The 26,916-nt window shown below is 29.2% G+C and overlaps 4 protein-coding genes and 1 pseudogene across 6 annotated transcripts; 1 reads left to right on the plus strand and 4 right to left on the minus strand.

The window, feature by feature from the left end:
• Positions 1–1,160: 1,160 nt before the first annotated feature.
• Positions 1,161–2,714, minus strand: LOC105649123 (cytochrome P450 714A1-like; annotated as a pseudogene). Its single transcript, XR_016319688.1, has 3 exons — positions 2,433–2,714; positions 1,809–2,195; positions 1,161–1,723 (listed from the first exon to the last, which is right to left on the minus strand). The product of XR_016319688.1 is annotated as a cytochrome P450 714A1-like (transcript).
• A 5,876-nt stretch (positions 2,715–8,590) lies between these two features.
• On the plus strand, positions 8,591–10,632 carry LOC105649121 (oxoglutarate-dependent flavonoid 7-O-demethylase 1). Its single transcript, XM_012235676.1, has 4 exons — positions 8,591–8,839; positions 8,935–9,179; positions 9,486–9,810; positions 10,375–10,632. The coding sequence occupies exons 1-4, from the start codon at positions 8,591–8,593 to the stop codon at positions 10,630–10,632; spliced, it is 1,077 nt and encodes a 358-aa protein (XP_012091066.1).
• Positions 10,633–11,863: 1,231 nt separating this feature from the next.
• On the minus strand, positions 11,864–14,955 carry LOC105649063 (cytochrome P450 714C2). Its single transcript, XM_012235592.4, has 5 exons — positions 14,369–14,955; positions 13,766–13,992; positions 12,894–13,141; positions 12,427–12,817; positions 11,864–12,341 (listed from the first exon to the last, which is right to left on the minus strand). The coding sequence occupies exons 1-5, from the start codon at positions 14,673–14,675 to the stop codon at positions 11,907–11,909; spliced, it is 1,608 nt and encodes a 535-aa protein (XP_012090982.1). The 5' UTR covers positions 14,676–14,955; the 3' UTR covers positions 11,864–11,906.
• Positions 14,956–18,345: 3,390 nt separating this feature from the next.
• Positions 18,346–20,094, minus strand: LOC105649062 (uncharacterized). 2 transcript variants are annotated; one of them, XM_012235591.4, is made up of 2 exons: positions 19,296–20,094; positions 18,346–18,842 (listed from the first exon to the last, which is right to left on the minus strand). In XM_012235591.4, the coding sequence occupies exons 1-2, from the start codon at positions 19,811–19,813 to the stop codon at positions 18,368–18,370; spliced, it is 993 nt and encodes a 330-aa protein (XP_012090981.1). In that variant the 5' UTR covers positions 19,814–20,094; the 3' UTR covers positions 18,346–18,367. The 2 variants fall into 2 exon arrangements, with proteins under 2 accessions (XP_012090981.1, XP_012090980.1); XM_012235590.4 differs by having other exon boundaries at positions 18,346–18,845.
• A 2,206-nt stretch (positions 20,095–22,300) lies between these two features.
• LOC105649061 (calcium-binding allergen Bet v 3) lies at positions 22,301–23,206 on the minus strand. Its single transcript, XM_012235589.4, has one exon. The coding sequence runs from the start codon at positions 23,061–23,063 to the stop codon at positions 22,488–22,490; it is 576 nt and encodes a 191-aa protein (XP_012090979.1). The 5' UTR covers positions 23,064–23,206; the 3' UTR covers positions 22,301–22,487.
• Positions 23,207–26,916: the final 3,710 nt, after the last annotated feature.

Raw genomic sequence — 26,916 nt, forward strand, 5'->3', positions numbered from 1 at the left:
TGCTTCTGTTATACTATTAAGTCATTCTGTCTAATTTTTGCATTTTTTTGTTAAATCAATAAAAAAACACAGAGGTCAAAAGAGAGATATTAAAATATTATAGCATTACAGTGCAGTTCCTATTATAATGTTACTTGATATTAAGCAGTTTTACATATTATGCTTAATTTGTTTAAAATAATAAAGACAGTAACACTAGTATGGCTCAGAATTTATTTTATTTCTTAATTTAAAAAAATATATATTTTTAACAATAATTGCAATTAAATTTCTCTTCTTCAATTATGAAAAGCACCGCAACTCTTGAACATTATTTTGTTTTTAATTGAAAAATTGTTGGGCCGTTTAATTAATTGTACAATTATAGAGATGGGCCTGCTTGTAATTTGTTTTTCCTTCTTAATTAAATAATATTATGATTAGGGTAGCTCTAAGGTCTAATTTTGAAATGTACCATCTTTCTTTTGTGTGACGTTATTAGATTATTAATTGTACCCCCTAAATTGACGTGTTGAGGACCCTCGACCGTCATTATAACAACATCACGGTCACATCAATTTTAATAAGGTGATTTCGCTGAATACACCTTTTTATTTTTTATAAAAAATTATAGTTTTTTTATTTTTTATTTTAATTTATTAAATATTTTAATTTTTAAAATTAAATCCATCAAACATTTTAATTATTAAATATTTTAACTTATAAACACTCGTATTAAATTATTGAAAAAATTTAAAAATTATTATTACAAAAATTGATTTATCACATATCAAATCAATAATTTACATAAAAATTATTGTCATCAGTATAAATAAGTATAAAATTATTATAAAAGGTGAAACTCAAGTACTATAAAGTCAATTTTAAAATTCATGATATTACAAAAAATTTTTTATCTAAATTCAGATATTAAATTATATATCCGGTTTATATATGATAAATAATTATTTAATTTATCAGATTTTGGTCGTAATCATCTTATTTGCTAAACCCATTTATTAGTCACTGGTTTAATTTTGTTAAACTATTTAAAGATAATGACCTATTTGATTCTTCTCAAAAAAAAAAAAAAAAAAGATTTATTTGATGTCACAATTTAAAAAAGAATGATTATTTTCAAAAAAAAACATAATCAGAAGTGTATTGCTATGGATAGAAAAAAATTAAAAAAAAAATTCGATTATATAAAATACAAACCAAATCCAACTAAAACAACAAAATTTTTTTTTTTCCAAATTGTGCTGAGCCTTAATTAAGAGCTTATTTGAAATAAATAAAATCTATAGTTGATCTATATTTATGATTTCCTTACAAGGAGCCTTATGCCATGTTCGGGCACTAACAACATCTTATACAGAGGGGAATGACGATACTTAGGAGATATAGAAAAGGAGAAGCTTGAGATCATCAAAGACACAAGCAACTGAATTTACAGCATTGCGAAGGTCTGGCCAAAACACAATCGACTCCCAAAACCAAAAGGAATATATAATTGTGGAAACTTGCAAGCTTCAATTATTCCTTGAGCAAACCTGTCAGGCTTGAACTCATTAGCGTCAGGACCCCAATTTTCAGGATCACGGTGCAATGCTGTGATTAATATCCAAATGTTTGTGCCTTTCGGAATTGTCATATCGCCAAGCTTTATGTCAGCAAAAGCTTCTCTTGCTGCTATTACTGCTGGACCGTAGAGTAGCAGTGTTTCTTGTATCACCATATTTAGCTGCAAGTGGAAATCAGAATATACAAATTTTAGTTCAGAACTTAGCAATCTTGGGGCTTAGCTCAGTAAATGAAAATTCGAATACCGTTTTTGACTGACGGAGTTTGTCCAAGTCTAATAAGCAATCATTGAGGTTGTCGCCACAAATCTCCGCAATCTCAGCTCGAACACGTTCTTGCCATTCAGGATGTAATGCGAGCAACAACAAGCACCATGAAGCTGTAAGAGCGGTTGTCTCATGGCCTGCAAAGTATATGTTCTTGCAATTGTCTATTATAAAACGATCTTTACTAGAAATATGTTGGAGATCCTCACTATTCTCAGCAATTTCCGGTATAACTTGTAACAAGTCCTCCTCATATTTATTTGATCTTCCTCTTTCTTGTCTTCGCACGTTGACAATGTCAAGTATTAGGTTTCTACATCCTTCTGTAACTTCCATATTTGCCTATTGTTCTGTGTGGAAAGAATTCTGCAAGACAACATCAATTTTAATAATATTTCATTATTCTAATTCTGCTCGCTCAGAATCAGAGCCAGATCTATAATGGAAAGCGCTCCCAGAGAAAATTTTCTTCATTCACAAAGATCAAATACTCGATCTCTTGTTCAAGGGACATAAGTCCTTTCTGCTCATATCAATCCGTTGGCATCTTTCATTAACATTTTATAACAAGAAACAAATCAGTAATGCCAACATATAAAATACCTGAAATTTGTGAGTCCAAAAAGTAAATTTGGTTGGGATATGGCAGCTTGGAGAGCTCTCAACTTTGAAAAGATTTGTTTGCCTTGTGAGTAAGAGCTACTAAAACAAGCTTTGGAGTTAATAACAGCAGCTACACTCTTCAAATCCTTATCAACACCAATGTCTACAACCCCTCCATTACTTTCTACTTGTCTCTGCCATCTTCTTATCATTGCAATGGTAGATTCCTCCATTAGCCCCATCATGTTCTACACTTCAAGGTCAAGGGTTCTAATTAATCATTTTTGTAAAAAGTGAGAAGTATGAGTTTGATTGTACCATCCATCAAATATTAAAATTCTTGAATTGTATTGAACCAGGAAATTAATGAAAATTTACATGATTAAAGCTTTGTTTGCAAACAAATCACCTCGGCCTTACTCAGGAGCAATGAGCTTCCTCTGATGGGCCCAGTAAGGTCATTAGCCCTTATGATGCCATTGCCAATGACGGGCTCCATGGGCTTAGAGAGATAGGTAGGTTTACCCAAATCCAAGGATTTGTGGAGGTTCATTGCCTTCATCAACTCTGGATGGCCCACATAAAGATGCTGCTTATTCATTGTGGAGAACATGTATATTGGGCCAGTATAAATTGCTTGATTAGCCCATTATAAATAGAGGTATGCAATCCGTCACTTCAGTTCTAAACTAATAAATTTTAAAATCCAACTATATTTTTCTTTTCAATCAAATTAAAAACGAACTATGTACAAAATTGGTTTCATTCAGTCAGTTTCATCGGCTTAATTTGACTTTTAGAAAAGTTTGGTTTATTTTATTGCAAACGAACTAAAAATTGCAAATCGAACTAAATAAAAAAAAGATTTAGTTGGACTTTTTGATTTTAATTAGTCTCAGACGGATTCTTATAAGTTAATAGAAAAAATAAACTAAAACTTATTAACAGTATTGTGTAATCTGTTTGATTTTTTTTTTTTTTAATAGTGAGAAATCTTAATTTTAAATACTCTCACTTAACGTGAATATTCACTAATTTGATGAGTCAAAAATAGGACTAATGGATTCACCGGATCCTAATAAATTAAAAAAAAAAATATTGATAACATCGGTTGATTTAAAATTTTTATTTAAAAGAAAAAAAAAATCAAGAACCATGGTTTGAATTTATTCTTCTTTTTTGAAAAGGGCATGATTTGAATTTCTAATCTTATATATTACGAGACATAATATTATGTAACTTTCAGGAATTTACTCAATTAGAGAAATGAGGTAAGGAGAATAACAACATTATTTATTATAAATATATATGAATAAAAATACTTGAATACAAAATAGAAGTTGTTCTATGCTTAAAATTCCTAGTAAAGATGAAATAATAATTTCATATTTAAGATTCAAAAGTTCTGAAAAGCAAACCGTACTGTTGCGCCCGTAGTTGGAGGCAAGGGAAGGTAGAGTAAGCCCAAGAATTATGAGAAACAGACAGCATCATCAGATGATTGAATATGGAACTTGTTAATATTTGATTGGATGTGTTTGATTTGTTGAATGTTTCCATAGAAGAAAGAAGGTTCTGGTCCTCTAATTCCCTGTTTCAAAAGCATGAACCTAATTCTTCTGGGTCTTACCCACATCACAACCCATACCCTTACCAACAAAACGCTTACTCCTACTATAATCACAGACCAAAACACGTCCTCTGCTGCTGCTACCTCGAAACTTGTCATCTGTTTCTGTTCTGTTTTTGCTTTCCAATCTCTCTTTCCATCGTAGTGTGATCTCTTCTCCATTTTATATCTGGAGAGAGACTGTGTAATTACAATTAGGGTGTAATTACAATTAAATTGATAAATTCAGAATACCAAATTATAACTAGAAGTGAAATTGAAGGTTTGCCCAATTAAAGTGAGTCGGTTTAATTTGGTTTATTAGAAACCGCAGTATTGATCATCCCTGTACACAAGAATTTAGATGTAAAATTATTTGAATTGATTATAATTATCTGTCTAATAACAACAAACTATCCAAAAGCCAGGCCCACTTGAACACCTAATGGGCTTTAACGAACCAAAGCCCAACCTTAACACACCATCAATTCAAAGCTCAACCCTCAAAATACTTGCTGGGCTTGATTTTAATCTTTGCCTGCAAACGGGCCCACGTCAACAATTACTATTTTATAATAATCTCATCAATTAATTGATTTTCCTGAATTTTTTTTAAGAAAAACGAATATTCTCCCTCAATTTAAGCAAAAATTTCATTTAAATTCTATCATTCATCTCGAACTTGAATGTTTTGCTATTCATGATGATTTTTAACTTCAATTACTAAATGAAATTTTTATATTTACCTTGCTTCAATTGAATTTTATATAATTTTCGTTTTTAGTGAAACTACATCATATCATATATATTTCATTCTAAATACTTGGAACTAAAAATAATATTTTTATTATATATATATTTTTAATGCAGATTGTCCGATAAAGTCATACCTTTTTAGGCTAATCAACTGTGGTCTGTTCTGTCTTTTTATTTATATAAGTGGTGAGAAGTTTTAAGTTCGAGTTCTCCTAATAAATAAATAAATAATTATACTTTTTTAGATCTATAAGAAAATTATACTTTGATAGATAGATTGTTCTGGTCGGTAGTTCTAAAAAAGTTTATTTGATCTCAATTTTTTACTTAAATTAGTTCTCTTTCCGTTCTTTACATGCAAATATTATATGATATTTAAAATGAAAAATACTGTTTTTATTATAATAAATAATGATTTTCAAGGTTCCAAATATTCGATATATTATACTTGCTAATGTTCATAAAAAAACTAAAATAAAAATAATTCTTTTTTTCTAGATACTCGCAAAAGGATTAATATATCAATGTACATATAATTTCATGGATCAAGTTTATAATTCTAATGACTCCTGTTACATGATCACTTTACAAATATGAGCTTAAAGTTTTCAATTTATAGAAATATTTTAATAGATTTTAAAATTAATCTATACAAATATCAGTTACTAAAATATTCATTTTGAATAAAATAATTTAAAATCCAAAGATAAATGAAATAAATATTAAAAATTAAAAAAAAAATAATTCGTTAAAATTTACTTTGATTTGAAATAAGTTGAAAAACACCGTCGTCTCGTTCCATAAAATAAAAAACAAATATCAAATTTATCATAAAAATTTTCCTATTTCACACATATCACATTAGAAATGAATTTTAATTTTAATTTTAATTTCATTAAAAAAATAGCAACGTGAAAAGTGAATTCCATATATGATTTAGGTGGTATTATGTTGAATAACAAAAATTAATACTTAATTATAATAATAATAAATAAAATGCTTCTGTACGAATCAAACACGCTTATATAAGAATAATTTATGAATCACAAAATTATACTTCAATTGATCATAAAAAATTCAATACACTCCACAATCCAACTGCTATCACTAGTCATGAAAATCATCTTGATATTATTTGCAAAGGACCCATTTTTTTTTTTATTAAAAGTATGATTTTAATTTTTATTTATAATTTTATTTATATTAAAAGGATATCTATATAAATTCCATAACAACAGAAAAAATAAAGATAATAAATATTAGTAATATATTTATATAAAAATAAGTATTAATCATATTGTTAATTATTTAAAAAAAAGTACAAGGTTTCTAAGATATTAATGACATTATTAATTTTTTATTTATTATTTAAAAAAACTGAAAAGTATTATCAATTATATTAACTCAAGCAATTATATTAAAAATATAAAAATTATTTTTACCTCAATAAAATAATATTTTAACATTGTGCCATGTAAACATATTGATACTCTAACATTGTGCAACATAAGCTTATATGTTTGAGCTTTTATATATTTATTATTTATATTGATAATATATTTACAATACTTTTGGTTCAATTTAATTATATCATAATTGAATGTTTTGTTTTAGAAATAATATAATTTAATGAAATTAGTCGTCACTGGTGACGAGTTGACAATGAAGTTTTTTTAACTGCAGAATCTCAATTAGAAAACGTGATTTGCCTGTTAATTAATAATTAGAAAAACTATAATTAAGAAATTAGAAATCAGAAATTAATCACGTGTTTGCTAACAGTGGGCTTAGGTAAATGCCTTAATTAACAAGTAATCTTAGGTTAAACAAGCAACTATTTTGCAATGACGACATGACGTGTGCCAATACATATTATTAGGTATAATAATCTGGCATAAAGTTAGTTACAATAATTTTTTGTAAGAAAAAAAAAAATTTGGTCCCGATAATTCACAAGCTAAAGCCATTAGTTTTTTAAAATTGTGTGATTTAATTGCTCATCTTAATTTATAATTGATAACGGTTGAATTGATGATTCATAGCTATTTACTTATAAAAACTAATTGTTTGATAAAATTTTGACAGTGATTCCTGTTAATATATATAAAATGTTTGTAGAAAAGTATAATAATTAATTTTTTATATATTATATTATATTAAGAACTATATTATTTTTCATTTTAATATGTACATAACTATAAATAAAATAATTATATAAAAATATTAATTTAAAAAAAATTATTAGTCATTATTTTTATAAGGTGAATTAGTTGAATCAAAATATAATATAAATATGAATCAGCTCATAACTAATGATAAAAAGCCCCGAAAAAGCAGTTGATTGAGGTTTGTATTAGCTATCGACTATTGATTAAAGGTTTGTTTGGTTAATTGTTCATAACAGCTAATAGCCGATAGCGGTAGCTGGTATAATAAAACTGACCGTTAAGATATATATATTATTTTTATTTGAGGCATAAATTGTGTTAGGCATACGTTATGACATTTATCATGACTCATATCATATACATTATTTATTTGTTAAGGTAAACATATATATTATTTTCTATTCAATAATATTTAATATTTAAAACAATTATAAATGAAATAATTTTTTCATATAAATTTTAAAAAAATTTATTATTCATATATTTGCGAATATTGATCATATGAAGTACACATATCAGAATTTGCAAGACAGGGGAATAAGGAAGAGAAAAGGAGTTGGCTAATTGGCTTGCAACCATTTCAATGCTTTAATTAATAAGGGAATAATAAATAATTATAATTAAATTACATAGATTAAGTGACTATATCTGAACAGGGGATTTAATAATTACTTTCATGATATTATAAAGTTGAAATATCATATAAACATAAATTAATTATCAAATTATAAAAAAAAAAAAACTCGAAAACATAATTGATGGAATCAATAGTTGATTGAAACTTTTATAAGCTATTAACTACTGATTAAAATTTTAATCTAATGATTTAATATGAATTAGCTACCAATTGAACGATTAGCTGAGCTAAAAGTCTTTTTTTTTTTTGAAAAAGAAAATACTATATGTATTACCTTGAAGAACAAGGAATAAACAAAAAACTGGGAACAGAGTGAGAGTCTTATATCTGGAATCAGGCATGGTGAATAGATGCTGTAGCTGAACTAAAAGTCTTCTTAATCATTAAATTTACTGGAATATCTATATATAATTATTACCGCAACTGAATTTTTTACACCAATTAGCAAATTTGTATATTTATTTTTTAAAATGTGTCGTGCTACTAATTATTTTTCTTTTTTATTTTGTTATTTAAATTAAAAATTAGAAACTATATGATAGATTTTTATCTCTATTTTATAATTAAATCATGACTCCACGTATGAATTGCATGTTGTTATTAATTGCTCAACATGTGTTAACTTGGTGCGTTATTTTCATAGCCAAAAATTAGAGTTTTTTTTTTCCCTCGTTTGCGGCTGTTTCAACTAAGAATTGCACTCTCTTTAATACGTATTTTCAATGAAGAAAATTATTAGGATTTAGCTCAAAATCCTACCGTTTGGAAAAAAGTTTGCATGTTTACGTAGAAGAGAGACTTCTAAAGAAATTTCTTATTTGATTTCCAATATGACATATGCTCATACGTGATTTCAAAAGTCTATAACCCACAATTGTTATTAAATTAGCTGTTAATCGGTTCAAGTTATTCATTTTTGTGGCTATATAAGCATGCAATATGCAACCCTAATTACACATAGCTTCAAACTTAATTTGTATAAGCAAAAATGGCATCCTCATCGCCTGTAGCTAATAATAGACTTAATGAGAACTTCCAAGCTGTGTTTAGTGTTCAGGAGCTCATTAAAGAGCCTACCATCTCTGTCCCACAAAGCTATGTTCAGTCTGATCAACAATCCCTCCATTCTGCTTCCTCTCCAATAACACTACCCATTATTGACTTCAAACTGTTGCTTTCCACTGATTCAGAACTTGGAAAACTCCACTCTACATGCAAAGAATGGGGAATCTTCCAGGTTATTAAGTTTTTTAAATTTTCTTTAGTGTGTGTGTATATATATATGATATGCCAATATCTGATTGTTTTGAGATGTATTGGTTTAATGAACAGTTGGTGAACCATGGAGTTAGCCCTTTGCTGATGGAAAATCTGAAAAATGATATAGAAGAATTTTATAACCTTCCATTGGAAGAGAAAATGAAATACAAAATAAGACCAGACAGTGATGTTGAAGGCTATGGAACTGCCACCAGATTAAGAGGAAAACTTGATTGGGGAGATAGATTCTATGTTGTAACAAATCCTATTCATAGGAGAAAGCCTCACCTTCTTCCAGAGCTCCCTTCATCCCTCAGGTGCAGTTTTAGTGTTTTTTTTTTTTTTTTTGGGTTCATTTTTTCGTTTTTTAATTTTACCTTTAATGACCTGGTGCAAAAAGTTATCTGAAAATATCATTTTAACTGTTTCCATTTTTTTTTTTTTTTAGCTTTTCAATGAGTATCTCTGCACCTTTTTTGGGTATGAGATTATTCTCATAACTTTAAATCAAGCTCTCTGATACCGACCTGACTATTTACCCTAATACAATATGGCAAACTAACTATTACCTTCCCTAATTAAACTAAACCCAGATGGTATTATTTATTTTATTGCTATTGCAGGAAGAACTTGGAAAGTTATATATTGGAACTGCAAAAGCTTGCCAAAAAGCTTCTTGGGCATATAGCAGAAGCTTTAAAGATAGACGAAAAGGAAATGGAGGAACTGTTTGATGATGGAATGCAATCAATAAGGATGACATATTATCCTCCATGTCCACAACCAGAGCTAGTTGTAGGGCTAACTCCTCATTCAGATGCAACTGGGATTACAATCCTCAACCAAGTTAATGGAGTTGATGGTCTTCAGATTAAGAAAGATGGGAGATGGAGTCCTGTGACCTTCTTTCCAGATTCACTTGTTGTGAACATAGGAGACATTCTTGAGGTTGGTTTGCATTTCAGTCTGTCATTTTAGTTTCTTTGCCACTTCTCTGATAGATACATAATAATAAAACTAATCTATTTAAATAACCAAAACACACGTGATTTATTGAATCTAAGCATGTGTTGATTTTTCTGATAGAAACCCTAGCTCTTACGTCGTTTTTAAAGTTTATTTTGTTGGTTAAACGTCAACTTTCAAATATATTAAAGGAACTAAAAATCATGGTGTAACTATAATCCAAGACAGACACATTAATGTTCTTTTCTTTTCTTTTCAAGCCAGGTAATATTGTAGAATTATTGATAATTGAACTAATTTTATTTTATTTTTTTTAAATAAAATATGTCAATTTTGATTAGTTAAATAGAAAATGTATGACGCACATATGAATTAGAGAAAATTATGAAATTTTATAAAATTGTGCTAACCCATATAATTTATATATATATTCTCTCCACAATCAACCTGAAATCAGAAAAGACCAACCCACCCTGATATCTTAATTATTTGATATATTGATTTTACTTTTTGTCTCTTCTCTTTCCCTCTCATTTTCTTTTTCAGATTTTAAGCAACGGGATCTACAATAGCATTGAGCATAAGGTATTAGTAAATTCAGAAAAAGAAAGGGTTTCTGTTGCATTTTTTGTCGACCCTAAATTTGAGGCAGAGGTTGGACCTGCAACCAGTCTAATTAACCCAAATAATCAACCAATGTTCAAAAGGGTTGGGATGGAACAATGTTTCAAAGATTTCTTTTCTCGCAAGCTCAGCGGAAAATCATTCGTGGAGCATATGAAGATTACTGGTCCTGGAAATTAATTACTAGCATGAATCCATAAGCACATGCTCTATATATATATCCTTATAAATAAAGATTACTACAACATCTTCTTGTCCTGTGTGCGATCTGCAATAAATAGGTCTTTGACCAAAAAACAAGAAAAGGTTTATAAAAAAGAAAGAAATCAATATATAGTGTGTCTGTGTGTAATATGTTTGATGTAATATATATCTTTTCAGAAATAAAAGCATTGCAACATATCTCTCATGTGTGAAATTAAGGTACACTTGTTTTTTGTGGTTCGTGTAATTATGTCAACATGATTAATAGCTTGTTTGGTTTTGTTTTTCGTATGTTAGCTAGTTACTAATAACTTTTAATTCATGTCTGTTTGTAAAATTATAATACCGGTTGCGGCTAATATACTATTTTGTATGTTACATAAATATAAAATATTAATTAAAATTTTTATTTAATAGTTATATATTATTTTTAAATAATTAGAAATAAAATAATCATATAAAAATAATTGTAATAGTAACTATATTATAAAGTTAATATAGTCAAAATATAAAATATAGTCGACCAGATCAACTATTACTTGGGATTTCTATAAATTATTAACTGCTGATTACATTCATTATCAAAACATTTTAAGTTGAAGTATATGAATGAATGAAGCAATCTCAAAATATAGAAGTAAAGCTTCTCTAAGGACTCAAAAGGGCACATGTTTCATGAATAGACATCAATTGTAAATATTTGGTACTTGTTTTGTTTCGGTAGATCAAGCCATATGGAAAATAAGCATATATATATATATATATATATATATATATATATATATATATATGTCGAAATTGGGTATTTCCGACTATGCATGAAAAAAAAAAAAAGATAAAGTAACAAGTTTTATAAAATTATTATTTTCATTGATTTGGTCTTTAGGTTTAGATTTTTTTTAACAAGAATTAAAATAGGTGTTATAATAATTTATTAAAAATATTTAATATAATCTAGTAACAATTTGTTGTTATCATCAATTAATTTAATTATTTGTAAACAAAAGTTAAAAATTTAGTAGTTAAGTTCTTTTAAAAATTGTTATTATATGTAAAAAAATTGTCTAATTCTTCTAATTATAAGCTATTATAACTATTAAAACAATAAATTAATTGCTCACACGTTTATTTAATACAAAGATCCTGGGTTTGATTCTGAACATCTTAATTTCCTGTAAAAACAAACAAATTTCTAATATCCTAAACATGAAAATAATAAATTTATTTCATAATTTTGAAAATGCATCCCCTTAATAGCCATTCACTTTGCTTACAAGCAGTCTGATGCCATGTTCAGGTACTAACAACATGTTATATTTAGGTGAATGGCAATACTCTGGAGACAAAGCAAAGCAGAAATTTGATAGAATTAAAGAAAGCAGAATTTTAAGTTGTAGATATGCAAATGTCTGCCCAATGCACAATCGATTGCCGAAACCAAATGGAATGTATGACTGTGGGTACTTGCAAGCTTCAGCTATGCCGCCGGCAAATCTCTCCGGCTTGAACTCATTAGCGTCAGGACCCCAATTTTCAGGATCACGGTGCAATGCTGTGATCAATATCCAAATGTTTGTGCCTTTTGGAATTGTCATATCGCCTAGCTTTATGTCTGCAAAAGCTTCCCTTGCTGCTATTACTGCTGGACCGTAGAGTCGCAGTGTTTCCTGAATCACCATATTTAGCTGCAAGTGAAAAGCACAATATACAAATTTTAGTGCAGGATTTAGCAATCTTGGGGCGTAGCTCAGTAAATGAAAATTCTAATACCGTTTTTAACTGACGAAGTTTGTCCAAGTCTAATAAGCAATCATTGAGGTTGTCGCCACAAATCTCCGCAATCTCAGCTCGAACACGTTCTTGCCATTCAGGATGTAATGCGAGCAACAACAAGCACCAAGAAGCTGTAAGAGCGGTTGTCTCATGGCCTGCAAAGTATATGTTTTTGCAATTGTCTACTATAATACTATTAATATTAGCAGTAGCTTGGAGATGTGTATCCCTATTTGTAGCATTTTCAAGTATCGCTTGTAACAAGTCCTCTTCAGGTTTATTAGACCCCTTGCTTTTTTCTCGGCGTTCGTTTACAATTTGCAGTATCATTGTCTCTACCTCTTTTTGAAGTCTCCAAATTTCCCTATTGCTCTTTGTAGGAAGAAATCTACAAAGATTGAGTGGATAGTTTTTAAGTACATCTGGAATTGAGATTAAGAACTTATTTGACATTTTATTTTTACCTAAAGTTTGAGAGCCCAAAAAGTGAACTTGGTTTTGACAAGGCTTCCTGAAGAGCTGCCGACTTTGCAAAAATTTGTTTGCCTTGGAAGTAAGAGCTGCCAAAACAAACTTTGGAGATAATGTCTGCTGCTACACCCTTCAACTCCTTCTCAACACTTACATCTGCAACTCTTCCATTATTTTCAATTTTGGTCTGCCATTTTTTAATCATGGCTATTGTAGATTCCTCCATTACCTCTAACATGTGCTACATTTTGCAAGTGTAAAACCCATAAGCATGTCAGCCTATGTTGCATGGAATATCAACGAAGAAGTGTAGAAACGCGGAAATGATACAGTAAACATATAATTTTAGATGTAAAAACCGTATTCTTACACAGGAAATTTTGTCAAAATGCGGAAATGCTCTCGCTAGGAGTTTCTGTGCCTCACAGATGCCAGCATATTGTTTTAGTGCCACGAGCTAATAATAAAATGCCATATATATTTCTAATTTTTTTTATTTTGTAAAATTTAAAATTAATTATATAAGAAGTTGCTGTTGTTGTTGTTGTTTAACATTATAGCTATTTCGTTGATGAATATCATGCATTTTCTAAATCAGCCTAGTAAATTCAATAATAATATTAATATCTCACTATTCTTTTAATACATCAAATAAAATGTCAGCTTAATGCTGTTTGGTAAAATTGAAAATTAAGTACTGAAACTCAAAATCTGAATTGTAAAATTGAAAATTAATCAGTTTTAGTAGCGGAAAATGGGCCCTGAGTCTAACATCCATTTAACGTTGTTGGTAAACAAGCCCATTGGGCTTTCCAATAAATGAAGAAGAAGAAGAAGAAGAAGAAGAAGAAGTAGAAGTCCATACCTTAGCCTTATTGAGGAAGAACTCAGGAGCAATGAGCTTCCTTTGATGGGCCCAGTGAGGTCCATTAGCCCTAATAATGCCGTTGCCAAAGAGGGGCGCCATGGGCTTGGAGAGATATCTAGGTCTACCCAAATCCAAGGAGTTGTGCAGGTTCATTGCCTTGATCAACTCTGGATGGTCCACATACAGATGCTGCTTATTCATTGTCGAGTACATGTATACTGGTCCTGTATAATAATAATAATAATAATAATTTATGAGATATATATATATATATTTTTTTCCTTTACAAAAGAAAGTAATAGTATCTCCAACCGGGTGTAATTTGATTACTCTTCTCACTAGTGTTTAGTGAGACTTAGGAGGTTTCGAGTTTGATTTATCTTGATCACAATAATTTTTATCGATTTAGCGAGTAAAAGGAGAACTAATCTTATCATGTTATTTTGGAAAAAGGAAGTATAACATCCTATTGAATTAATAAAATTTGAGTAATGAAATTTATGGATTTCGTCTCTAACCTAAAACGATTCCATAAACTCAATAGAGCATAAAAAAGTAATTGATAATGGTGGGATTTAAATTCTTAAGATGAACACATACCGTACTGTTGCGCCCATTGTTGGAAGTAAGGCAGCATGGAGCGAACCCAAGCACTGTGAGAAATAGCATCAATTGGTCGAGGTTGAAGATGAGTGTTGCTGATATTTGATTGGATGTTCTTCATTTCTTGAGTGTTGCCATAAAAGAAACGAGGTTTTGGCCCTCTAATTCCTTGTTTTAAGAGCATAGACCGAATCCTTCTTGGCTTCAACCACATCACATGCCAGATTCTTGTCAATAAAATACATATCCCAACTATAATCGCAGACCAAAAAACATCTGCTGCTACTGCAAAACCAGCTGCCATCTCTCTCTATAGCTTCCTTGATCTCTACCTCAGCTTCTGTCTCCTATCTCTATGAAGGTGTATATAAATACACCAACGTTAAACAATCCTTATAATAAATTAAACTAATAGAATACCTCAAGACACTTGGAGAAGAAAACAAACACTTTGAGATTGGGAAACAATTCAAACTCTGCTCTTCTTCTTCTCTTTGTTCTTCTTCAGGTATAAGAAACAATTCCACCTTCCATTTAAAGTAATATTCAAATTTTGATAATTGATGATTGATTTTCTTTAAAAATCATTAATATTTGTTGACGCAGTTTTAAATTCCTATTAAAGCTGAATTATACAAGGCAAATGATGTTTGCTTCCATTTAAAAGAAGATAACATTCAAATCATTAATAATTATATATGGCAACCCACGTATACTTCCATTTAAATAAGTTAACGTTCAAATTTTAAAATTTGATTTTTTTTACAAATCATTTATGTATACTAACTCAATTTTTACTCCTTAAAAAAAACAAGTTTTAATTTTAATTTTTCTAAAATATTAAAATGATGCCTATAATTTAATTGTTGCCAAATATTCTTTCTCCATTATTATTTTCAGTTTGAAAATGTATAATTTAGAAAGTTATTTCCTTTTGATATTAGAAAAGGCAATAAAAGACTAATGCTTATGACATTTGTAATAAAAGGAAGAATATCAAAATGCAGACTATGCATATAGAAACAGCTTTCGGTTTCCATCCCCATTGAAATCACTTGTAGAGAGGGGGTTCGATCCCCATTAAACTCAACTGCAGAGAGGGTCGAAGAGCCTTAACTAATAATAGGGTCTGTATACTGGTGATTTATACTAAAAAAATAAACGGAAGAATATCAAAATCTAATATTATAATTATTATTAATGTATATAACATTTTTTTTTACACAATTAGTATTATTAATATTATTAAGGTAGAATTATAAAAAGCAATTAACGTTCATCAGAAGGTTTTTAAATCTCTAAAATGAAGCATTTAATTTCATTTTGAATTCCAATCTCTATTTAAAAAAAAGTAATATTCAAATTTTCAACATTGATTTCTTTAAAAATTAATTCCTATTAAACCTCAATTATATAATGCAACTAACATTTGCTTAAGAAGTTGACATTTAAATTTTGAAATTTAATCATCGCTATGGTTGATTCCTCCATTACCCCTAACATGTGCTGCATTTTTCAATTGAAGGATGAGAAATATATAAAAAAAAACTAATTAATGTGTCACTATTCTCATACAATATCAAAGAAAATGTCTGTTTGGTACACTGAAAATTAAATCCTGAAACTCAAATGTTGGTGAGCAAGCCCTTTTTTTTTTTTTTTTAGAAAAATCAAACTAGAATTTCATTAATTGAAAATTGTATACAAATTTGAGATACAGATCAATATATTTTTATATTTTTATATAAGAACCCTAATAATAAATTACTTATACAAATAATAAAACAACACAATTTTGACTTGAAGTATCTGATCGAGTTGACAGAGCATAATATTTATACCATAGGCAATTCTTGCTCCACTTGATGGCTATTCATGACCATTGTTCGACTCCATGATCTTTCTATAAGTCTAATCTGATTATCTTTAAATTTTTTCCTTCTATTGAAGAGGAGATCTACACTTCTTTCTATATAACTATCCAAATAATAAAAGACGCTAAACAAAATCATCATAATAGTGATAACAATAACTCAGTACTAGATCTAAGGATAAAATTTCAATATATGGGTAATAATAAATTTCAATATATAAGCGATAATAACTCAAATCTGTAATCAAATCTGAAAATTATTTAAAAAAAATCAAATAAAAAAAAAAAGAAAAGGGGCGATTACCAGTGGCTGCCCGAAGAAGAGAAGATTTTATAGATTTTTAGAGTGAGAGATTTCGGCCTGAGCAAGCCCATTTGGCTTTCCACTACAACCAAAATAAATAAATAAATAAAGAAGAAGAAGAAGTCCGTACCTTACTTAGCCTTATTGAGGAAGAGCTCAGGAGCATTGAGCTTCATCTTATGGGCCCAGAAAAGGTCCATTAGCCCTAATGATGCGGTTGCCAATGAGGGGTTCCACGGCCTTGGAGAGATAGGTGGGTTTAATCCAAGGATTTGTGCAGGTTCGCTGCTTTCATCACCTTCGGATGGTCCACATGCAGATGCTGATTATTTATTGTCGAGTACATGTATACTGGTCCTGTATAAAAATAATAATTTATGATATATATTTTTTCGTTTACCAAAGAAAATATAGTGTTTGCTGGTCGGCTCTTTCACTAGTGCGAGGGTTATGATATTTTGAGTTGGACTTTTCTCTATCAAAAATTTTAATCCTTACCATGAAAATAATCAATTTTTTTTTTTAAGAAAAAATATTTCAGTTGTTTATAAATGAAAATTATTTTAAAATTTATATACATTAATTAAAAAATAATTAATTTTTTCTAAATTATGTTTGTGAACAAAGAGTAATAATTATCTATAAATACAAATGACATGTAAAATTTTTAGGCCTCGATGGAATTAAAATAATAGATGAGGATACATCTAATAAAAATAATTGATTAGAGTAAATTGAGATTGTGCACAAGAAATGTATTTGTTGCTATTAATTTGGGAATCAGATTATCCTTTTTATGTTTTCATACATTTATTTATAGTACAATTTAGACCATAACTGACCAAATAATATTTATGATAAGAATTTTAGTCATGAATACCGAACAAAAATCTCAGTCATTTAATGATTTTTAATAACTCTGTTATTGAGTAATCGTTACATTGAACGTTACACTTATTTAAATAAGATTCAGATACCAGTCGGTTTCTTACATTATTGGACTTTGACTTGTTCGGCTCAAATCCTTTTCTTATCAATAATAATAATAATAATAATAATAATAATAATAATAATAAAAGAGAAATAAACAATGCGTAATTTTTAATTTATAATCCTTTTCATTTGATGGTTTTCCCTGAGCAATCAAACTTGGCGGGATAGGATGTTTTGCAATTAGTTTGGAAATTGATTTCTAGTATAGAATAGGAACAGCAATGAATAGGATAGGGATATTTCCAGGTTCCAATACTCTAATTTTTAATATTAGATTAATTAAATATTTATTTAATAATGAAAAATTATAAAAATTATTTTTTCAAAAATTATACTAACTACACATGAGAATCAATATTTTTTATATAAAAACTAAAAATTTCTTAAAAATGATTGTCCCTAATATGGAGAAATGTGTAATGTTAATAAAATTCGTAATTTTAAATTATAATGGGTTTTGCAAGACGGTAGTTCACTACCATAAAATTTTTCATAAAAGGTATGTATTTGAATTTATATAAGTATTTGACCTATAAGTTATCTATTTGGATATTTACTAATGAATTTGAAATATGTACACATTTAAAAATATTATATGAGTTTAATATATTGAATGGTACAAGCTACTAGTATCCATTTATAAAAATAAGAAAACTAACCTCACCACGTTAAAGATCAAATAACAAAAATAAATCTTTACAAAATAGCATTTTCATTCACTACCTCTTTCAATCTTATTACTTTCATATCTCATCTATTACTAATATATTAATCATTATGAATTCTGCTCGAAAAGGATGAATGTGAGGTAAAAAAATAAATAATATCAAATATTTGGACCAAATGATCTTTTACAATGAGCAATAGCAGCTTGAACAGAGTTATCAGCAGTAGAGACTTTAAAATTATCATGGAGAAATGTTTGGTGAATTGGAGAGGACTTGCTAGAAACAGGGCAACTCTTTGTGCTTCTTCTATCTCTACGACCAAGGCTTGTTGTAATACTCATGGCTTCTAATAATACTCCTCTAATTGCATCGAAGTTCAATTCTAAGAGTTTGGATTTTTTATCTCCTTGCTTGATATTTTCCGTTGACGATTCTTTCTCCGATGACTTGGTTAGGGTTCTGGTATTATATGTCAAGAAATTTTCTTCACATAATTTTCCCTTGTCTTGCGAGGCTGTCAGAAATGATGCTAGTAATGTCTTGAGCTTTAAGGTTCGAAATTTTATAAAAAATTTCATCACGAAGCTGTTGCTTGTTTTCGTTGTTGTTAGCTTTGATGCTTTTCTCCTGTCACTGCTATTTAGTGATCAACCTCAGTGATCGACGAAATTTATATAATAATATATTATTTTTATAATGTAAAGAATTATTTTATTCCTAATTTATGTGCCTGACTTGAATGTTTCTTGTATAATCAATAAAAAAAGAATTTGTGACTTTTTAATGTAAAAAAGAATATAGTTAATCCCAAAAAGAAAATTTAAAAGAACTAAGAAAAAATCAAAAGACCAATTCATAGCCAACAAGTTAGAGTTGGCCTGTGGACAAGATAGACCTTTTACTTCCCAACTAAAATTTTGAAACGCAAGACACAAAGCCAAATAGGACAATTTTTTTTAGTAATTTTTACTCTTTTTGGTCAACATTCTCATTTCTTAGTTCACACTTAAATTAATAATTTATATTTATATTAGAAAAAAAAAAGAAATAAGAAATCAAATATATGAGCGTGGAGCGTGGAAATACCTGCTTGGTACGAGCTCCGAGTGACTAGTGTCCGTTGAACGGCCATTTCCAACATCAAATTCCGACGCCGATACCTTGAGACTGGAAATGAATTTATTGACGAAGCGGTTAACATCCTTACTTTCAATAGGCTTGGAATACTTTTCCGGCGACTTCCGTTGACTCTCCGCCGATGATGAGCTGAAAGTGAACGTCGACGATGAGGAAGACGACGACGACGACGACAAAGACGATTTACAAGAAGTCACAGTCGACTCATACAATTCCATCGTCGTTTTCGTTTCGTCGGAAAGAGGAACGCAGGATGTCGAAAACGAAATGCGCAGCTCCATTTCCTCGTCGTCGGCACCATTATTTAGGTGGAGATCCGGTGGTTGAAGTGCTATTTCAATATAATCGTCATCGTTATCGGAGAAAATAGCAAGAGAAGAAGAAGAGGAATTGAAGTCGTAGCAGGTGGAAAATGAGAAACTCTCTTCTAACTCTGGATCTCGGCATTCGATGCTTTTGCTTTCCATACGTATCTCTAATACTGAGAAATCAAGGCCAATATATATATACAGAGAGAGAATGAAATAATTAAAGTTGTGATAAAATCGTAATTATTGGATTCAGGGTAATACGAGATAGACAAAACAAATGAGTACAGATCATAAAATCAGAGTTGGTAGCAGTGTGTAGATAGGGAAGCATGTGCATGGTATGGTAATATTAATAAGCAAAGGGGTTAAATGTATTATTCCCATTAGAAATAGAGAGAGGGTTTGGTATATGTGCTTGCCTAACTTTTAAGAATGGAGAATTCTTGCCTATAGTCAAATATTAAGTATGCTCTTATCCCTCCCATTCCACCCAAAAAAGACGGCTAAAAGTTTTTGACCTTTGAAAATTGTTGAGCATGGTCCACAATAATTTATTTAGATTCCGTATATCGCTATTTTTATGAACCAAATTGAGATATAAAATTAATTTATTTTAATCTCTTGGACTAGGATTGCTTTGTGGAAGCTTAAAATCCCCAAACCTCCTCCGTGATTCAATATTCTGCTTCTTGATTAGCCAGAAAGCCCAAACTGCCAAACCCATCTTACGCTTGCAGATTTGTTCCCTCTTGTGATGGACAATGACAGGTTAACCAGAACCATGACTCGCTGTAGCTATTTATTTCCATTTTAAAATTTTCTAGCTACTTATTATCAAAAAGAAAGTTAAAAAATCAATTTCAATTTGAGCCAACTTGATTATCATTTTGGTTTAGTAGCTGCATTGTCGATGATATGTACCTATCACTAAATCGGATAAGTATAACTCGTTGAGAGTGCATATAATATCTATAAACCTCTCATCCTATCAGGTAAAATTAAGCTTGTAAATGATAATTAATGAATTAATTTGACAGACTAATAAAGTGTTGGGTGGGACGGTAAGCAACTGTAATTTCTGTAAAGCTAAAAATACAAGTTTGAATATACCAAAAAGCGTTCGAGGAGGATTACAGACATATCCATATTATGTCCTAAGGAAATCAGGAAATGTAGGAGGGATCCATAGTTTCTGCCATAAGAAAGGGAAATTGAATACTATAAAACATTAAAACTACATTCATTTTTATTTTAATTACTATCTTATATTATATTCATTGTTTAGACTTAAATTGAGCTGAATTAAAAAATCCTATCAACCCTTGTTTTCAGGTAATTTGATGATGTGTTTTGTACCATATGATTAGAGCATTTTCTTATTATAATACTAATATTTTGTGTTCCAAAGCTCACAGACAGTCCCTTATTTTTAAAAAAATTTTCTTCCGTCGTTATAAATAAATCATAAATGTCAATATTTTTTAGAGATAGTTTGTTCAATTGACAAAAAATAAGTTATAGTCCATGAAAATGATATCCCTTTCACTATTTTAGAAAGGAAATGTGATTTCCCAATTCCATCATTTTTTATTAATGATGAAAATTTAAATAAATTAATTTTATTCCAAAAATAATATCTTTAAGATTTGCAGATTTTATTTTCCTACCAAATATTAGAATGTAAAAAATCGTGTGGAATTCATAATCCATGAATTTTAATTTTCATAAATTTTACGAAATCCTTACATTTTATATTCTATCAATTCCAACAACCACCTAAACATAATTACTATTTCAATTTTTGGTGTAATTGAATTTAAAATGCATAATAGTCTATAATAATATATTAAATATTTTATTACATAAAATTTTAAATAAATTTCATAAATTTTTTAGAAACCATTCATGCTAAAACCGTGAAGGTCGATAGCTATTGAGGCCATTTGAAGATATATCTACTTCCTTTAATTAATTACCTTATCATCTTCGGATGATTGGTCGCATAATTAAATTAAAAAAAATTGACAAATTTTTCTATGAAAATAAATAGATAAATAAATAAATAAATAAAAGGATAAAATAATTTTTTGGTAGCATGCCAAATTGTTAAGAATAAAATAGTCAAAGAATGATCCAGTCAACAGATTTTTCTTTTTTTTTTTTTTTTTACTTCAACTTCCCATTTGTGCTTCTATTTTAATATCATGATTCCAGAAGTTGAAAAGTATTTAGTGATTGGACCAATAAAACAGTGGAATATACATACATATATTGGAATATAAAATTTAAAACATTCGCCTGTGGTTAATGTTAACTATGTTCTTGTAAGAATTGTTGGTGTCCCAAGATATCAAATTTTCTGACCTACACCTCCAAGCGTATACAATATAACCACCAATAATACATTCAAAAAAAAATGTAAAAGCTACATAAAAGAAATAAATTATTATACGTATTTTAAACCTGAAAAACTTATTATTATTATTATTATCATTTAGGATAAAATGCATTTGATTCCTTAAATTAATATTTTCATTTTTCTGTTTTCAAGAAATTACTAGAACGTTTACATCAAATTAACTATCAAGTCTTTTTCGTCCAAAGCCTTATTGTTTGTTTTAAAATGTTTATGAAACATGGAAATTCACATTAGAGATGGGCTTTCCAGTATATAAATTTGTCTGTTTACAAAACCTTAACAACGGATGTTAAGAATATGATAGGCATATTAACATATGCACGCATGGAGAAATCCCGCCATAACTGCAGAAAAACGAAAAGTAAATAACGAAAATGAAAAGGGAAAATCAAAATCAAAATCAAAATTTAATTAAGAGCTGCGAACAAGAACGCTGCGCATCATATCCTTGAATTCAAAGAAATCAACACGCCCATCCTGATTGCTATCCACGGAGATGATCATTTGCTGAATTCTATCCAGCTCTTTAGCTTCAGGCATCCCCAGTTTCCTCAAAACGACTTGCAGTTCATGCGCAGATATATACCCATCACCGTCTTCATCGAAAACCTTGAAAGCCTCCGTCAGGTCAGACTCTTCCTGCGATATCGCGTCCCCTGCATCCTCGACATTCTGCTCGTTGCTAGAGAAGGCGTCGTCCAGAGATTGATGAAGAGCAACAAAGTCTTCGAAAGCTAGACCGTCATTTCCTGGCTTTATATGAGATCTGATTGTAGATTCAAGCTCGGAGAAATCAGCGTCCAGACCTAGAAGGGTTAGTGCTTGGCTAAGATCCTCGACTGTGATCATGCCATCGCCATTTTTGTCAAAGAGGTCGAAAATACGGCGGAGACGGAGGGAATTGAGACTTGGGCTGCGAAGGCGAAAGGAAGAGGAGGTTGAGCCTTTTCTCGTAAGGCAAGGTTTGCCTCCCGCTTGAACTTCCATTGCCACTTTCTTTCTGGTTTTTGTTAGCAACCGAAGTGTTTGATAAAATGTCCGAGAGAAGAACAGGTATAACAGTGGATTGCAAAAAGAAAGAAATAACTTTGTTGATTTGGTTGGTTTGAACGGTGAAGCATGGATTGGTGGATTGCTATATTATGTGCGATATAGCGCGTTGAGCGGGTGCGGAGCGAGTGTGATTGACCTTGACCTTTCCTTGCATACTCGTATACGCTTTTATTATGCCAAGCAATTTCTAGAAATCCACTACGAACCCACTCGACTGCAACCAACCTAACGTGTGATCAACACTATATTTTCGAAAGAAAAAAAATTTGTTGCACATGATCAATGATTGCTCATCTTTAACTATTTATTTGTATTTTCTAATAATTGTTAATATAGAATTGAATTTAAATAATTTATTTTCTAATAATTATTTTTTTCTCAATTGCATAATAAATGTGATCAATGAAATTCACGCATCCAAACTCGATAACTCATATATATATCTAATAAAAAATTATAATAATAGAATATAATCCGATAATATTTTCACATGTTTTGTAAAAAGTGGCTATTTTTATAAAGCTGCCAATTTGTAAAATAATATGTGTAGTTGCATGTATTATTGTAATGCTTTAAAAATATTTGAATATTTTGTAAAAATATTCATTTTTCATAAAAATTGAGATTTTAGAAAATAAAGATCCGATTACCAAAATTTTGTAACATTTTTAAATATTTCATAAAAAAACTCATTATTTTTGTTAAAAATGACTAAAATTTTTTTATAAAAAAATTCAATATTTTGTAAATCAAGCAACATGCATTAAAGAGAGGAAGTACTGGAAAAGCAGAAGGAACATGCAATGAAATGATCAACAAAATGACAAGTAAAGAGAAGACCCACGTGTAACGTGTTCTTAATAATTTATACACTGGTGTGAAAGGCTGTATATTTCTTTTTTTAGCTGCCTTCAAACCCTTTTGCATTATTTAAAAAAAAAAAAAAAAAAAAAAAAAAAAAAAAAAAAAGAAACTATAATTATTAATTGCAAATCAGGTACCTCTGGTTCTCGTTTATGAGTCAACAACAATCAACGGAACGGAGGGTCGAACACCCATTAAAACCCTTAAATTAGAACCGTTAAATTCTTAACAGAAAATTATGACATCAAATTCATTAACAGGAAAGTCTTAAAAGAACTGAAGACATCAAAATTTCAATTTTTACACTTTGTTTGAAAAAGAGCATTTTTTTAAGGAAATAAAATATGTAAAGAAAACATCTTCCCTTATTTGAAAAATATAAAATATATATATATATATATATGTATTATTTTCTTCTGAGTACACAAAATTAGGATACTTAGATTAAAGGAAAAACAATGATAAATGAATTAAGAATTATTTAATGTGAAATAGATTTCTCTACTTTTCAAGTCCATTATTTTCTATTATTTTCATTGATAAACATTTTACTAAAATATATTTAATCATTTAAATATTAATTTACACATATATATATAAGAAAAATTGAAAAGTTGAGACATAATTCATATAATTAACCGTTTCGGTTTGTGTAATGTTGTTTGGTAGTTGTAATTAAGTTTACGCGTTCAAAAGGGTTGAAGCGCTTCACGCAGCCATGCAGGACTTTTCTTGCCACCTTCCTGGACCAAAACCACTCCCAAGTCCCATCAACGTCAAAAATCAAAATGGTAATTTCTCTCTTTTTCTTTTTGAAATAAAATATTCGGCCTATGAATTAGTTGGCATATTCTTTGTTCTGCGATTAATTTTTCAGTTAACTTTTAGCTTATTTTTATGCAGGTCAAAGAACCTTTTCCTTTTTTGTTTATTTTTTCTTTTACAAATAATCCTCAAATTTATTTATAGATTTGAGTTATTGTAGTCTAAATATTGAGATTTATTGTTATCCATATTTTGAGATTTTATTCTCATATTGCTATCACCGTTATAGTAATTTTATCTAACATATTTTATTATTTGGATAATTATACAGAAATAAGTGCAGATCTGATCCCAATAGAACGAATAAATTTGAAAAGAATCAGATCAAACTTGTACAAAAACCATAGAGTCAAACAGTGGTCATGAATAGTCACCAAGTTGAGTAAACGATCATCTATGGCATAAATATTTTACTCTGTCAACTCGATCAGATACTTCAAATCAAGATTGTGTTTTTTTTATTCTTTATATAAGTAAATTTATTATCAGACTTCTTATACAAAGATATAGAAACACATTGATCTATTTCTCATATCTATATACAGTTTCCAATTAATGAAATTTCTTTGATTTTATCTAAAAAAATAATTTAGCGTTTTAACCAAGTTAATAGAAATTAATTAATTCAGCTAACTAAACAGCTAATGCTTTTTTTTTTTTTTTTTTTTGTCATTTTAAATTAACATTGCGGGGAATACAACAAAGGATAGCTTTCTACTCACCAAATTGGCCACCAAATAGGTGAGAAGAATAACTAAATCACTACTTGATTCGTTTTGTCATTTTAAGTTAAAAAATTATTTTTACCGAACACTTCTAATTTAGACAATTATTAACGAAAAGCTAATAGCTAACAACTAACCACTGATAAAAAAGTTAACAATTATTAAAATAATTAATAGTGTCAAATGTGCTGGTAGGGATGAGAATCTGATTTGGTTTTTTCAGTTAAATTAGGTTTTTTTTTTCTTACTTTGGTTAATTTATTCGGTTTTTCAATATGATTGGTTCGGTTCGGTTAATAATCAACATCTTTTCGGTTTCAATTTCACTTCAAACAATCCTAATAAACCTAAAAGGGAAAATGTTGTATTTTGAAACAGAATGATGCGTTTGTTTTCATAAAATAACTTGCTGAAAAATATTTATATGGAAGACATTTTCCAAATAACGTATTTTCTGTTGTTTGGTTGTAATATTGAAAATTAGTTAAAAATATTAAAGTCTTTATCGCATAACCCCATGAAAAATACTAGTAATAATATAATGTTTATAATTTAAAAATTTTATTGTTAATATAAGAAAAATGCTAAAAAAAAATTTATGAAAGCCGCCGGTGGCTCGTGGTGGTGGCTGCCGGTAGCCAATGGCGGTGGCCGGTGGTATATGGTGACTGGTCGTAGTAACTACAATTATTAATAAATTAAAAAAAATATAGATTTATAAAGTTTGTCAATCTCTGAAAACTGTTTTACTCTTTCGAACATGAGAAGTTAATTTCTTTAGAACATGACTTTTTTTTTATTAGAAAAATATTTTCCCTTGATTTATTTTTCTGAAAGCCCCAAACAATAGAAAATTATGAAAAATATTTTTCTACAATTTATTTTACGAAAACAAATGGAGCGTAAAACCAACTAAATGCTTACCCTTAGGCATATGGGCTTCTATTAGAATCCAAATCATGGTTATGTGAGAGCTGCATTTTAGTTATATTGTTGTTTCGCAATAGAAGGTCTCAATAGTTGTTAGCTATTATTGTAATAATTGTCATCTACTTTAATAGTATGTGGTGAAAAAACGTTTTATAATCTACTAATTCAACATTTAAACACTAATAATGAAATAATAACTCAAAATTATAAGAATATAGTGTTATTTCTACGTGACTATTAGATGGATTAAGAGACGATTATCAAGGGGCTTATTCTCTTATTAAAATTTCTTATTTTTACGCTCGTTCTTGGGCGCGGCATACTATCCTATATTTTTTATTATATTTATATGAGTAATGCAAACTTGGTTTGTTTGCTATAAAAAAAAAAAAAAAATGCTTAAGAGTATGGTGGACATAATTTGATTGTTTCAAAGTCTAGAA

This window comes from Jatropha curcas, chromosome 2 (genome assembly GCF_041381405.1).
Source record: "Jatropha curcas cultivar XTBG-Jc1 chromosome 2, XTBG_Jcur_1.0, whole genome shotgun sequence".
In the NCBI taxonomy this organism is placed as follows: Eukaryota; Viridiplantae; Streptophyta; class Magnoliopsida; order Malpighiales; family Euphorbiaceae; genus Jatropha; species Jatropha curcas.

Coding starts and splice junctions, on each gene's coding strand:
- LOC105649121 (XM_012235676.1), top strand. CDS start 8,591: ATGGCATCCTCATCGCCTGTAGCTAATAATAGACTTAATGAGAACTTC. Junction 8,840..8,934: donor AAGAATGGGGAATCTTCCAG/GTTATTAAGTTT, acceptor TTTAATGAACAG/TTGGTGAACCATGGAGTTAG. Junction 9,180..9,485: donor GAGCTCCCTTCATCCCTCAG/GTGCAGTTTTAG, acceptor TTGCTATTGCAG/GAAGAACTTGGAAAGTTATA.
- LOC105649063 (XM_012235592.4), bottom strand. CDS start 14,675: ATGGCAGCTGGTTTTGCAGTAGCAGCAGATGTTTTTTGGTCTGCGATT. Junction 13,993..14,368: donor ACAATGGGCGCAACAGTACG/GTATGTGTTCAT, acceptor ATTATTATACAG/GACCAGTATACATGTACTCG. Junction 12,818..12,893: donor TTTGGGCTCTCAAACTTTAG/GTAAAAATAAAA, acceptor CAATCTTTGTAG/ATTTCTTCCTACAAAGAGCA.
- LOC105649062 (XM_012235590.4), bottom strand. CDS start 19,813: ATGGAAAGCAAAAGCATCGAATGCCGAGATCCAGAGTTAGAAGAGAGT. Junction 18,846..19,295: donor TCGGAGCTCGTACCAAGCAG/GTATTTCCACGC, acceptor ATCACTAAATAG/CAGTGACAGGAGAAAAGCAT.
- LOC105649061 (XM_012235589.4), bottom strand. CDS start 23,063: ATGGAAGTTCAAGCGGGAGGCAAACCTTGCCTTACGAGAAAAGGCTCA.